This window comes from Heptranchias perlo, chromosome 1 (assembly GCF_035084215.1).
Source record: "Heptranchias perlo isolate sHepPer1 chromosome 1, sHepPer1.hap1, whole genome shotgun sequence".
Taxonomy (NCBI): domain Eukaryota; kingdom Metazoa; phylum Chordata; class Chondrichthyes; order Hexanchiformes; family Hexanchidae; genus Heptranchias; species Heptranchias perlo.
Genome location: NC_090325.1, coordinates 131,312,256 through 131,325,767, shown reverse-complemented (window position 1 = coordinate 131,325,767; position 13,512 = coordinate 131,312,256). Strand labels below are relative to the sequence as shown.

Below are 13,512 nucleotides of genomic sequence, written 5' to 3'. Positions count from 1 at the left end.
TTCTTTCTTTCATTTCTTTCTTTCTTTCTTTCATATCTTTCTTTCTTTCTTCTTTCTTTCTTCTCTTTCTTTCTTTCTTTCTTTCTTTCTTTCTTTCATTCTATCTTTCATTCTATCTTTCTTTCATTCTTTCTTTCTTTCTTCATCTTCCTTCCTCTCTCTTTCTCCTTCCTTCCTCTCTCTTTCTTCCTTCCTTCCTCTCTCTTTCTTCCTCCTTCCTTCTCTTTCTTCCTTCCTTCCTCTCTCTTTCTTCCTTCCTTCCACTCTCTTTCTCTTCCTTCTTCCATCCTCTCTCTTTCTTCCACCCTTCCTTCCTCTCTCTTCTTCCTCCCTTCCTTCCACTCTCTTTCTTTCTTCCTCCTTCCTTCCTTCCTTCCTCTCTCTTCCTTCCTTCCATCCTCTCTCTTTCTTCCTTCCTTCCTTCCTTCCTTCCTTCCTCCTCTCTCTTCTTCCTTCCTTCCTTCCTCTCTCTTTCTTCCTTCCTTCCTTCCTCTCTCTTTCTTCCTCTCTCTTTCTTCCTTCCTTCCTTCCTCCCCCTTCCTTCCTTCCTTCCTTCCTTCCTCTCTCTTTCTTTCTTCCTTCCTTCCTTCCTTCCTTCCTCTTCCTTCCTTCCTTCCTTCCTTCCTCTCTCTTTCTTCCTTCCTCCCCCTTCCTTCCTTCCTCCCTCTTTCTTTCTTCCTTCCTTCCTTCCTTCCTTCCTCTCTCTTTCTTCCTTCCTTCCTCTCTCTTTCTTCCTTCCTTCCTTCCTCTCTCTTTCTTCCTTCTTCCTTCCTCATTCTTTCTTCCTTCCTTCCTTCCTTCCTCTCTCTTTCTTCCTTCCTCCCCTTCCTTCCTTCCTTCCTTCCTCTCTCTTTCTTCCTTCCTTCCTTCCTTCCTTCCTTCCTTCCTTCCTTCCTCTCTCTTTCTTCCTTCCTTCCTTCCTCTCTCTTTCTTCCTTCCTTCCTTCCTCTCTCTTTCTTCCTTCCTTCCTTCCTCTCTCTTTCTTCCTCTCTCTTTCTTCCTTCCTTCCTTCCTCCCCCTTCCTTCCTTCCTTCCTTCCTTCCTTCCTTCCTCTCTCTTTCTTTCTTCCTTCCTCCTTCCTTCCTTCCTTCCTCTCTCTTTCTTCCTTCCTCTTCCTTCCTTCCTTCCTTCCTTCCTCTCTCTTTCTTCCTTCCTCCCCCTTCCTTCCTTCCTCCCTCTTTCTTTCTTTCTTCCTTCCTTCCTTCCTTCCTTCCTTCCTTCCTTCCTCTCTCTTTCTTCCTTCCTTCCTTCCTCTCTCTTTCTTCCTTCCTTCTCTCTCTTTCTTCCTTCCTTCCTTCCTCTCTCTTTCTCCTTCCTTCCTTCCTCTCTCTTTCTTTCTTTCTTCCTTCCTTCCTCTCTCTTTCTTCCTTCCTTCCTTCCTTCCTTCCTTCCTTCCTTCCTTCCTTCCTCTCTCTTTCTTTCTTCCTTCCTTCCTTCCTCTCTCTTTCTTCCTTCCTTCCTTCTCTCTCTTTCTTCCTTCCTTCCTTCCTCTCTCTTTCTTCCTTCCTTCCTTCCTCTCTCTTTCTTCCTCTCTCTTTCTTCCTTCCTTCCTTCCTCCCCCTTCCTTCCTTCTTCCTTCCTTCCTTCCTTCCTCTCTCTTTCTTTCTTCTTCTTCCTTCCTTCCTCTCTCTTTCTTCCTTCCCCTTCCTTCCTTCCTTCCTCTCTCTTTCTTCCTTCCTCTTCCTTCCTTCCTTCCTCTCTCTTTCTTCCTTCCTCCCCTTCCTTCCTTCCTTCCTTCCTCCCTCTTTCTTTCTTTCTTCCTTCCTTCCTTCCTTCCTTCCTTCCTCTCTCTTTCTTCCTTCCTTCCTTCCTCTCTCTTTCTTCCTTCCTTCCTTCCTCTCTCTTTCTTTCTTCCTTCCTTCCTCTCTCTTTCTTCCTTCCTTCCTTCCTTCCTTCCTTCCTCTCTCTTTCTTCCTTCCTTCCTTCCTCTCGCTTTCTTCCTTCCTTCCTTCCTCTCTCTTTCTTCCTTCCTTCCTTCCTCTCTCTTTCTTCCTTCCTTCCTTCCTCCCTCTTTCTTCCTTCCTTCCTTCCTCTCTCTCTCCTTCCTCCCCCTTCCTTCCTTCCTTCCTTCCTTCCTCCCTCTTTCGTCCTTCCTTCCTTCCTTCCTTCCTCTTTCTTCCTTCCTCTTTCTTCCTTCCTCTTTCTTCCTTCCTCTTTCTTCCTTCCTCTTCCTCTCTCTCCTCTCCACCCCCCCCTCCTCCTCCCCCCATCCCTCCTCTCCCTCTCTCTCTTACCCCTTCTCCTCCCCCCCCCCATCCCTCCTCTCCCTCTCTCTCTTTCCCTTTCTCCTTCCCCCCCCCCCCTCCCCAGTCCCGTCCCGTCCCTTCTCTCTCCTCCTCCCCCCCCCCCCACCCCCGTCACTCCTTTCCCTCTTTCCCCCCCACCGCCACCCGTCACTCCTTTCCCTCTTTCCCCCCCACCGCCACCCGTCACCTCCTTTCCCTCTTTTCCCCCCCACCGCCACCCGTCACTCCTTACCCTCTTTTCTCCCCTCCCCCCACCCCCGCGTCCCTCCTCTCCCTCTCTTTTCCCCCCCCCCCCTCCCCGTCCCTCCTCTCCCTCTGTTTCCCCCCCCCGTCCCGACTCTCCCTCTGTTTCCCCCCTCCTCTCCCTCTCTCTCTTTCTCTTTCCCCTTCCCCCCCCCCCCCCGCCCCAGTCCCGTCCGTTCCGTCCCTTCTCTCTCCTCCTCCCCCCCCCCCCCCACCCCCCGTCACTCCTTTCCCTCTTTTCCCCCCCACCGCCACCCGTCACTCCTTTCCCTCTTTTCCCCCCCACCGCCACCCGTCACTCCTTACCCTCTCTTCTCCCCTCCCCCCACCCCCGGTCCCTCCTCTCCCTCGTCCCTCTTTTCCCCCCCAATCCCTCCTCTCGCTATTTCTCCCCCCCTCCCCGTCCCTCCTCTCCCTCTGTTTCCCCCCCCCCCGTCCTCCTCCTCTCCCTCTGTTTCCCCCCCCCCCCCCCCCGTCCCTCCTCTCCCTCTGTTTCCCCCCCCCCCCCGTCCCTCCTCTCCCTCTGTTTCCCCCCCCCCCCCGTCCTCTCTCCCTCTGTTTTCCCCGTCCCTCCTCTCCCTCTGTTTTCCCCGTCCCTCCTCTCCCTCTCTTTCTCCCCCCCCCCCCCCCCCGTCACTCCTTTCCCTCTCTTCCCCCCCCCCCCCCACTTTCCCTCTCTCCCCCCCCCCCCCCCCCCCCCCCCGTCACTCCTTTCCCTCTCTCCCCACCCCCCCCCCCGTCACCTCCTTTCCCTCTCCCCACCCCTCCCCCCCGTCACTCCTTTCCCTCTTCCCTCCCTCCCCCCCCCCCGTCCCTCCCCTCCCCTCCCTCTTCTCTCCCCCCCCCCCCCCCGTCCCCCGTCCCTCCCCTCCCTCTTTTCCTCCCTCCCCCCCCCCCCCCGTCCCTCCTCTCCCTCTGTTTCCCCCCCCCCCCGTCCCTCCTCTCCCTCTGTTTCCCCCCCCCCCCGTCCCTCCTCTCCCTCTGTTTTCCCCGTCCCTCCTCTCCCTCTGTTTTCCCCGTCCCTCCTCTCCCTCTGTTTTCCCCGTCCCTCCTCTCCCTCTCTGTCTCCCCCCCCCCCCCCCACCGTCCACTCCTTGCCCTCTCTTTCCCCCCCCCCCCCCCCGTCACTCCTTTCCCTCTCTTCCCCCCCCCCCCCCCACTTTCCCTCTCTCCCCCCCCCCCCCCCCCCCCCCCGTCACTCCTTTCCCTCTCTCCCCACCCCCCCCCCCGTCACTCCTTTCCCTCTCCCCCACCCCTCCCCCCCGTCACTCCTTTCCCTCTTCCTCCCTCCCCCCCCCCCGTCCCTCCCCTCCCCTCCCTCTTCTCTCCCCCCCCCCCCCCGTCCCCCGTCCCTCCCCTCCCTCTTTTCTCCCTCCCCCCCCCCCCGTCACTCCTATCCCTCTTCTCCCCCCCCCCCCCCCATCGTCACTCCCTTCCCTCTTCCCCCCCCCCCCCCCCACCGTCACTCCTTTCCCTCTCCCCCTCCCCTCCCCTCCCTCTTCTCTCCCCCCCCCCCCCCCCGTCCCTCCCCTCCCCTCCCTCTTCTCTCCCCCCCCCCCCCCCCCCGTCCCTCCCCTCCCTCTTTCTCCCTCCCCCCCCCCCCCCGTCACTCCTATCCCTCTTCTCCCCCCCCCCCCCCATCGTCACTCCCTTCCCTCTTCCCCCCCCCCACCCCCCCGTCACTCCTTTCCCTCTCCCCTCCCCTCCCCTCCCTCTTTTCTCCCCCCCCCCCCCCCCCCCGTCACTCCTGTCCCTCTTCTCCCCCCCCCCACATCGTCACTCCCTTCCCTGTTCCCCCCCCCCGTCACTCCTTTCCCTCTCCCCCACCCCCCCCCGTCACTCCTTTCCCTCTCCCCCACCCCACCCCCGTCACTCCTTTCCCTCTCCCCCCCCCCCCCCCGTCACTCCTTTCCCTCTCCCCCCCCCCCCCCCCGTCACTCCTTTCCCTCTTCCCTCCCTCCCCCCCCCCCGTCACTCCTTTCCCTCTCCCCCACCCCCCCCCCGTCACTCCTTTCCCTCTCCCCCCCCCCCCCCCCCGTCACTCCTTTCCCTCTCCCCCCCCCCCCCCCCCCGTCACTCCCTTCCCTCTTCCCTCCCTCCCCCCCCCGTCACTCCTTCCCCCCCCCCCGTCACTCCTTCCCCCCCCCCCCCGTCACTCCTTCCCCCCCCCCCCGTCACTCCTTCCCCCCCCCCCCGTCACTCCTTCCCCCCCCCCGTCACTCCTTCCCCCCCCCCCCCCGTCACTCCTTCCCCCCCCCCCGTCACTCCTTCCCCCCCCCCGTCACTCCTTCCCCCCCCCCCGTCACTCCTTCCCCCCCCCCCCGTCACTCCTTCCCCCCCCCCGTCACTCCTTCCCCCCCCCCCGTCACTCCTTCCCCCCCCCCCCCCGTCACTCCTTCCCCCCCCCCCGTCACTCCTTCCCCCCCCCCCGTCACTCCTTCCCCCCCCCCCCCGTCACTCCTTCCCCCCCCCCCCCGTCACTCCTTCCCCCCCCCCCCCGTCACTCCTTCCCCCCCCCCCGTCACTCCTTCCCCCCCCCCCGTCACTCCTCCCCCCCCCCCCGTCACTCCTCCCCCCCCCCCCGTCACTCCTTCCCCCCCCCCCCGTCACTCCTTCCCCCCCCCCCCGTCACTCCTTCCCCCCCCCCCGTCACTCCTTCCCCCCCCCCCGTCACTCCTTCCCCCCCCCCCCCCCGTCACTCCTTCCCCCCCCCCCCGTCACTCCTTCCCCCCCCCGTCACTCTTCCCCCCCCCGTCACTCCTTCCCCCCCCCCCCGTCACTCCTTCCCCCCCCCCCGTCACTCCTTCCCCCCCCCCCGTCACTCCTTCCCCCCCCCCCCCCGGTCACTCCTTCCCCCCCCCCCCGTCACTCCTTCCCCCCCCCGTCACTCCTTCCCCCCCCCCCCCCGTCACTCCTTCCCCGTCACTCCTTTCCCTCCCCCCCCCCCGTCACTCCTTTCCCTCCCTCCCCCCCCCCCCCGTCACTCCTTTCCCTCCCTCCCCCCCCCCCCGTCACTCCTTTCCCTCCCTCCCCCCCCCCCCGTCACTCCTTTCCTCCCTCCCCCCCCCGTCACTCCTTTCCCTCTTCCCTCCCTCCCCCCCGCCGTCACTCCTTTCCCTCTCCCCCCCCCTCTCCCCCTCCCGTCACTCCTTCCCCCCCCCCCCCCGTCACTCCTTCCCCCCCCCCCCCCCGTCACTCCTTCCCCCCCCCCCCCCGTCACTCCTTCCCCCCCCCCCCCCGTCACTCCTTCCCCCCCCCCCCCGTCACTCCTTCCCCCCCCCCCGTCACTCCTTCCCCCCCCCCCGTCACTCCTTCCCCCCCCCCCCGTCACTCCTTCCCCCCCCCCCCGTCACTCCTTCCCCCCCCCCCCCGTCACTCCTTCTCCCCCCCCCCCGTCACTCCTTCCCCCCCCCCGTCACTCCTTTCCCCCCCCCCCCCGTCACTCCTTTCCCCCCCCCCCCGTCACTCCTTTTCCCCCCCCCCCGTCACTCCTTTTTCCCCCCCCCCGTCACTCCTTCCCCCCCCCCCGTCACTCCTTCCCCCCCCCCGTCACTCCTTCCCCCCCCCCGTCACTCCTTCCCCCCCCCCCGTCACTCCTTCCCCCCCCCCCGTCACTCCTTCCCCCCCACCCGTCACTCCTTCCCCCCCCCCCGTCACTCCTTTCCCTCCTTCCCCCCCCCCCCGTCACTCCTTCCCCCCCACCCCGTCACTCCTTTCCCTCCCCCCCCCCCCCCCCGTCACTCCTTTCCCTCCCCCCCCCCGTCACTCCTTTCCCTCCCTCCCCCCCCCCCCCGTCACTCCTTTCCCTCTTCCCTCCCTCCCCCCCGCCGTCACTCCTTTCCCTCTTCCCCCCCCCTCCCCCCCCGCCCCCGTCGCTCCTTTCCCCTTCCCCCCCCTTCACTCCTTTTCCCCTTCCCCCCCCCATCACTCCTTTTCCCCTTCCCCCCTCCCCCCCCCCCCATCACTCCTTTTCCCCTTCCCCCCCCCCCCATCACTCCTTTTCCCCTTCCCCCCCCCCCCATCACTCCTTTTCCCCTTCCCCCCCCCCCATCACTCCTTTTCCCCTTCCCCCCCCCCCCATCACTCCTTTCCCCTTCCCCCCCCCCCCCCATCACTCCTTTTCCCCTTCCCCCCCCCATCACTCCTTTTCCCTTCCCCCCCCCCATCACTCCTTTTCCCCTTCCCCCCCCCCATCACTCCTTTTCCCCTTCCCCCCCCCCCCATCACTCCTTTTCCCCTTCCCCCCCCCCCATCACTCCTTTTCCCCTTCCCCCCCCCCATCACTCCTTTTCCCCTTCCCCCCCCATCACTCCTTTTCCCCCTCCCCCCCCCCCCCCATCACTCCTTTTCCCCTTCCCCCCATCACTCCTTTTCCCCTTCCCCCCATCACTCCTTTCCCCTTCCCCCCCATCACTCCTTTTCCCCCTCCCCCCCCATCACTCCTTTTCCCCTTCCCCCCCATCACTCCTTTTCCCCTTCCCCCCCATCACTCCTTTTCCCCCTCCCCCCCATCACTCCTTTTCCCCCTCCCCCCCCCATCACTCCTTTTCCCCTTTCCCCCCCCCATCACTCCTTTCCCCCCCCCCATCACTCCTTTCCCCCCCCCATCACTCCTTTCCCCCCCCATCACTCCTTTCCCCCCCCATCACTCCTTTCCCCCCCCCCCATCACTCCTTTTCCCCCTCCCCCCCCCATCACTCCTTTTCCCCTTCCCCCCCCCCCATCACTCCTTTTCCCCTTCCCCCCCCCCATCACTCCTTTCCCCTTCCCCCCCCCCCCATCACTCCTTTCCCCCCCCCATCACTCCTTTTCCCCTTCCCCCCCCCCCCATCACTCCTTTTCCCCTTCCCCCCCCCCATCACTCCTTTCCCCCCCCATCACTCCTTTCCCCCCCCCATCACTCCTTTTCCCCCCCCATCACTCCTTTTCCCCCCCCCATCACTCCTTTTCCCCCCCCATCACTCCTTTTCCCCCCCCATCACTCCTTTTCCCCCCCCATCACTCCTTTCCCCCCCCCCATCACTCCTTTCCCCCCCCCATCACTCCTTCCCCCCCCCATCACTCCTTTCCCCCCCCCCATCACTCCTTTCCCCCCCCCCCCCCATCACTCCTTTTCCCCCTCCCCCCCCCCATCACTCCTTTTCCCCTTCCCCCCCCCCCATCACTCCTTTTCCCCTTCCCCCCCCCCCATCACTCCTTTTCCCCTTCCCCCCCCCCCCATCACTCCTTTCCCCCCCCCCATCACTCCTTTTCCCCTTCCCCCCCCCCATCACTCCTTTTCCCCTTCCCCCCCCCCCCCATCACTCCTTTTCCCCCCCCCATCACTCCTTTTCCCCCCCCCCATCACTCCTTTTCCCCCCCCATCACTCCTTTCCCCCCCCATCACTCCTTTCCCCCCCCATCACTCCTTTCCCCCCCCATCACTCCTTTCCCCCCCATCACTCCTTTCCCCCCCCATCACTCCTTTCCCCCCCATCACTCCTTTCCCCCCCCATCACTCCTTTCCCCCCCCCATCACTCCTTTCCCCCCCCCATCACTCCTTTCCCCCCCCCCATCACTCCTTTCTCCCCCCCCCATCACTCCTTTCCCCCCCCCCATCACTCCTTTCCCCCCCCCCATCACTCCTTTCCCCCCCCCCATCACTCCTTTCCCCCCCCCCCATCACTCCTTTCCCCCCCCCCCATCACTCCTTTCCCCCCCCCCCATCACTCCTTTCCCCCCCCCATCACTCCTTTCCCCCCCCCCATCACTCCTTTCCCCCCCCCCCATCACTCCTTTCCCCCCCCCCCATCACTCCTTTCCCCCCCCCCCATCACTCCTTTCCCCCCCCCCCATCACTCCTTTCCCCCCCCCCATCACTCCTTTCCCCCCCCCCCCATCACTCCTTTCCCCCCCCCCATCACTCCTTTCCCCCCCCCCATCACTCCTTTCCCCCCCCCCCCCCATCACTCCTTTCCCTCTTCTCCCCCCGTCACACCTTTCCCTCTTCCCCCTCCCCGTCACTCCTTTCCCTCTTCCCCCTCCCCGTCACTCCTTTCCTCTTTCCCCCCCCGTCACTCCTTTCCCTCTTCCCCCCCCGTCACTCCTTTCCCTCTTCCCCCCCCGTCACTCCTTTCCCTCTTCCCCCCCCGTCACTCCTTTCCCTCTTCCCCCCCCGTCACTCCTTTCCCTCTTCCCCCCCCCGTCACTCCTTTCCCTCTTCCCCCCCGTCACTCCTTTCCCTCTTCCCCCCCCCCCGTCACTCCTTTCCCTCTTCCCCCCCCCGTCACTCCTTTCCCTCTTCCCCCCCCCCGTCACTCCTTTCCCTCTTCCCCCCCCCGTCACTCCTTTCCCTCTTCCCCCCCCCCCCCCCCATCACTCCTTTCCCTCTTCCCCCCCCCCCCCCCCATCACTCCTTTCCCTCTTCCCCCCCCCCCCCCCCCGTCACTCCTTTCCCTCTTCCCCCTCCCCGTCACTCCTTTCCCTCTTCCCCCCCCGTCACTCCTTTCCCTCTTCCCCCCCCGTCACTCCTTTCCCTCTTCCCCCCCCCGTCACTCCTTTCCCTCTTCCCCCCCCGTCACTCCTTTCCCTCTCTCCCCCCCGTCACTCCTTTCCCTCTCTTCCCCCCCGTCACTCCTTTCCCTCTTCCCCCCCCGTCACTCCTTTCCCTCTTCCCCCCCCGTCACTCCTTTCCCTCTTCCCCCCCCCCGTCACTCCTTTCCCTCTCCCCCCCCCCCCCGTCACTCCTTTCCCTCTTCCCCCCCCCCGTCACTCCTTTCCCTCTTCCCCCCCCCCCCGTCACTCCTTTCCCTCTTCCCCCCCCCCCGTCACTCCTTTCCCTCTTCCCCCCCCCCGTCACTCCTTTCCCTCTTCCCCCCCCCCCGTCACTCCTTTCCCTCTTCCCCCCCCCCCGTCACTCCTTTCCCTCTTCCCCCCCCCGTCACTCCTTTCCCTCTTCTCCCCCCCCGTCACTCCTTTCCCTCTTTTCCCCCCCGTCACTCCTTTCCCTCTTCCCCCCCCGTCACTCCTTTCCCTCTTCCCCCCCCGTCACTCCTTTCCCTCTTCCCCCCCCGTCACTCCTTTCCCTCTTCCCCCCCCCGTCACTCCTTTCCCTCTTCCCCCCCGTCACTCCTTTCCCTCTTCCCCCCCCCGTCACTCCTTTCCCTCTTCCCCCCCCCGTCACTCCTTTCCCTCTTCCCCCCCCCGTCACTCCTTTCCCTCTTCCCCCCCCCGTCACTCCTTTCCTCTTCCCCCCCCCCGTCACTCCTTTCCCTCCCCCCCCCATCCCCCCCTATCCCTCCCCCCCCCCATCCCCCCCTATCCCTCCCCCCCCCATCCCCCCTATCCCTCCCCCCCTCCTCCCTCCCAGAATCTGTCTATGGGCCTTGGTTGGCGACAGCTGAAATTGGTTAGACTCCGACAGGAAAGCTGCGTCAGAGCACCCGATTGGTGCGCACAGCTCACCTGACTTATGATCATGAGGGCGAATTTAGGACGGTCCTTGGGCCTCTGCGTTCTGACGTACGATCGCTGAATGCTGCTGGAATCGCGCCTGGTTCCGTGCGCTAACTAATTTAGACCACAGTGTGTCGATCAAAGGAATTTTCCTCTAATTTTTTTTATTTTCTTAATGTTAGATCATGTTGCTATCAAGTCCCCATTGCAGTCTGTTGACTTTCTAGAAGATTTCAATTCTGTTCTTAACCAAAATTCACAGCAACCACTGATGAGTGTATGGACTGTTCAGGTAAGATGTTGATTCACTTTATTCGTAGACAACTTGATATTTCAACCAGGTTAGTTTTGAGAAAGTGATTACAAAGAATTTTTATTTAATTGAAAATGGTCTTGGTTTTAAGAATTCCCAGAGTCCCTATTTTTAGATATAGAGCCTAGTACCATTTTGGAAATCTGGCATAATCCACTCCTGGCTCAATCCAACTACAGGCTTTCACTTTTCAAGCATCAGGTCCCAGTCTTGCACAAACCAATACTTACTCAGGCCTCCTGTCAGTCTTGTGCATGCCAACTAGTGTTATAACAACAACTTGCATTTATATAGTGCCTTTAACGTCGAAAAATGTCACTTCACAGAGTTGCATGGGAAAATGGACACAGCCAAAGAAGGAAAGATTATGAAGGGGTGACCAAAATCGAGAGATCAAAGAGGCGAGACTTAAGGAGGGTTTTAAAGGAGGTGGCGCAGCGGAAGGGTTTATGGAGGGAATTCCAGAGGATGGGGCCAAAGTGGCTGAAGGTATATCCTCCAATGGTGGGGTGAAGAGAGGGTGAATGCACAAGAGGCTGGATGCAGATGAATGGAAAGAACAGGGGGGGCGGTGGTGGGGATTACAGGGCTGGAGAAGGTTACAGAGATAAGGAGAGATGAGGCCACGGAGGCATTTAAGCACAAAGATGAGAGTATTAAATTTGAGGCGTATGGGGAGTTACCAGAAGCCAGGGTAGGTTTGTGAAGCCAGGGGTAATGGCAAGCTGGATTTGGTGCGGGACCGGATATGGGCAGCAGAGTTTTGCATGCGCTGATGTTTGAGGGTGGAGTATGGGAGGCTGGCCAGGAGAACTTGGATTAATCAAGGCTGAAGGGTGACACAGGCATGATTGAGATTTCAGCAGCAGTTGAACTGAGGTAGGGCTGAGGCGGACGGTTATTATGGAGTAGGCAGTCTTTGTGATGGAAAAGATATGGGGTCGGAAGCTCAGCCCTGGATGAATGTGATGCCAAGGTGTGAACAGTCTGGTTCAGCCTGCAGAAGCGCCAACTAATTGGAATCTGTGGCAAAGGTATGGAGTTTGTTGCAGGGGCTGAAGAGACGATGGCTTCAGTCTTCCTGATGATGTTGAGCTGGAGGATGTCAGACAAGCAGCAGATAGCGATGGTGGAGGGGTTAAGGGTGGATTTTTTTTGAGAAAGGGATGAGGCAGTATTGAAAGGGAGGGTACAGTGCCAGAGAAGAGGGAAGCATTTACAATATTATCTAGCATGGGGGCCAGGAAGGGAATTTAAGTGGGAATGGATGAGATGAGCTTGGAAGCAGCAAAGGGGGAAAGGAGAGAAACACAATAGAGACGGGGGTTCGGGACTTGGTCCCGGGGAGAAGTTTGACTTGGACAAGGGGAATGGGAGAAAGCAGCAGAGGCAAGTGAACGGACGGCCTCTGTCTTTTTTTGTAATTCGATCATGGGATGTGGGCGTCGCTGGCAAGGCCAGCATTTATTGCCCATCCCTAATTGCCCTTGAGAAGGTGATGGTGAGCCACTTTCTTGAACCGCTGCAGTCCGTGTGCGATGAAGAAATCCAGGAGCTTTTCACACTTCTTGTCAGAGGTGAGGCTCAAAGATCCAGTGTAAAGGGGTTTAAGCTACTAGTTAGTAGTCGAGAAAAGGAGCATGGACTTGTCTGGGGTTATCCTCGCCCTCCAGGATGACCTGATTTTATCTATTAAGAGCTTTGATTATGATTCTATTTGGCCTCAAACACATTAGGAATTGTAATGGCTGAATATGAAAGGGTATGACTTCAATTATGTGGAGAGATTGGAGAAGCTGGGATTGTTCTCCTTAAAGCAGAAAAGGTTAAGGAGAGATGTTAGGTAGGATGTCAAGGCCTTGGAGAGGGTGCAGAGGACATTTACCAGAATGATACCATGGATGAGGGACTTCAGTTGTGTGGAGAGATTGGAGATGCTGGGATTGGTCTCCTTTAGAGCAGAGAAGGTTACGGGGAGACGTAATAGAAGTATTCAAAATTATGAGGGGTTTTGATAGAGCAAATAGGGAGAAGCTGTTTCCTCTGGCAAATGGGACGGTAACCAGAAGCCATAGATGTAAAAGAACTAGAGGGGAACTGAGAAGAATTTTTTTCACACAGAGGGTTGTAAAGATCTGAAATGCACTACCTGAAAGAGTGGTGGAAGCAGGTTCCATAGGAACTTTCCAAAGGCAATTACGCATATACTTGAAGAGGACTATTTTGCAGGGTTATGGGGGAAAGAATTGGGGTGTGGAACTAAATTGTACAGCTTTCAAAGGGCTGGCACAGGCATGGCGGGCCCAATGGCTCCCTCTGTGCTGTAGGATTTTATGATTGTATCCTATGGCTCTGAAACCATACTTTTAACAGAAAATCACTGTTTTTATATAATGCATGCAGTCAGTGTTATTTTCTTACATACAGTAAAACAAAGTCTGATTTCATTGCAGTTTAAATGATGTGGAACAGTAGCACTTTCATTTAATCACAAGATTGATTATAGGAATCTGTCTTTCATCTCTATCGACCATGATACTGGGTGCAGAAAAAGCAGTGAAAACAGATTCCGCCTAACTATCTATATAATAAAATTCTTGAGTTTCCTTTTTACCGTGCCTATTTCTAGTTTTCATAATTTGTTAATGTCTTTGTAAAAACATTAACTCTTGTACCACTGTTCTAGCATTGCTCTTAATAGGTAATGCACCAAAGCCAACACTTACAATACCTATTTTGTCCATTTGTGGTGCTGTTTTATTCCCATTTCTCCATTGATGGTGCCATGGCAAACCCTTCAACCTCTCTGTCTAATCCCATGCAGCTCTTAGTGCTGAATGTCAGGCTTCAGGCCCGCTGCCCTGGTCTCCTGCCCCTCTTGGGACCTGCTGCTACTGAAATGCAGATGTAAGTCAGGCCATGGTCCTGCTGTTCTGTTCCCCTGTCCACCCTTGTAGCCCCTGGGTTGCTGAAATGCCAGCTGCTCAGCTCACCTGTCTGCCTGATGTAGAAATTCCATCCAGTTTCTTGACCAATCAGCAATTAAACTCTGAATGATCTGAGGCTCTGTTTACTTAGCAATAACGCTTTCCTTGAAGTGAGATAGTTCCATCTTACCAGCAGAACAATACATTTTGCATTAAAAAACTTCTCTGTTTATTAAACAAGATAGATAGATAGAACTTATATTGAGGTAATGCCTTTGAATGTCCCAAAGTGCTTCACAGCCAATGACATGCTTTTCAAATGTTGTAGGGGAACACAGCAGCCAAATT

At 59.1% G+C, this 13,512-nt stretch overlaps 1 protein-coding gene across 1 annotated transcript in view; it reads left to right on the top strand.

The window, feature by feature from the left end:
• Positions 1-13,512, top strand: part of acox3 (acyl-CoA oxidase 3, pristanoyl) — a 199,188-nt gene that overhangs the window by 80,175 nt on the left and 105,501 nt on the right. Inside the window, 2 exon segments of the mRNA XM_067991065.1 lie at positions 10,107-10,172; positions 10,175-10,216. Coding sequence (XP_067847166.1) covers positions 10,107-10,172; positions 10,175-10,216 — 108 coding nt within the window.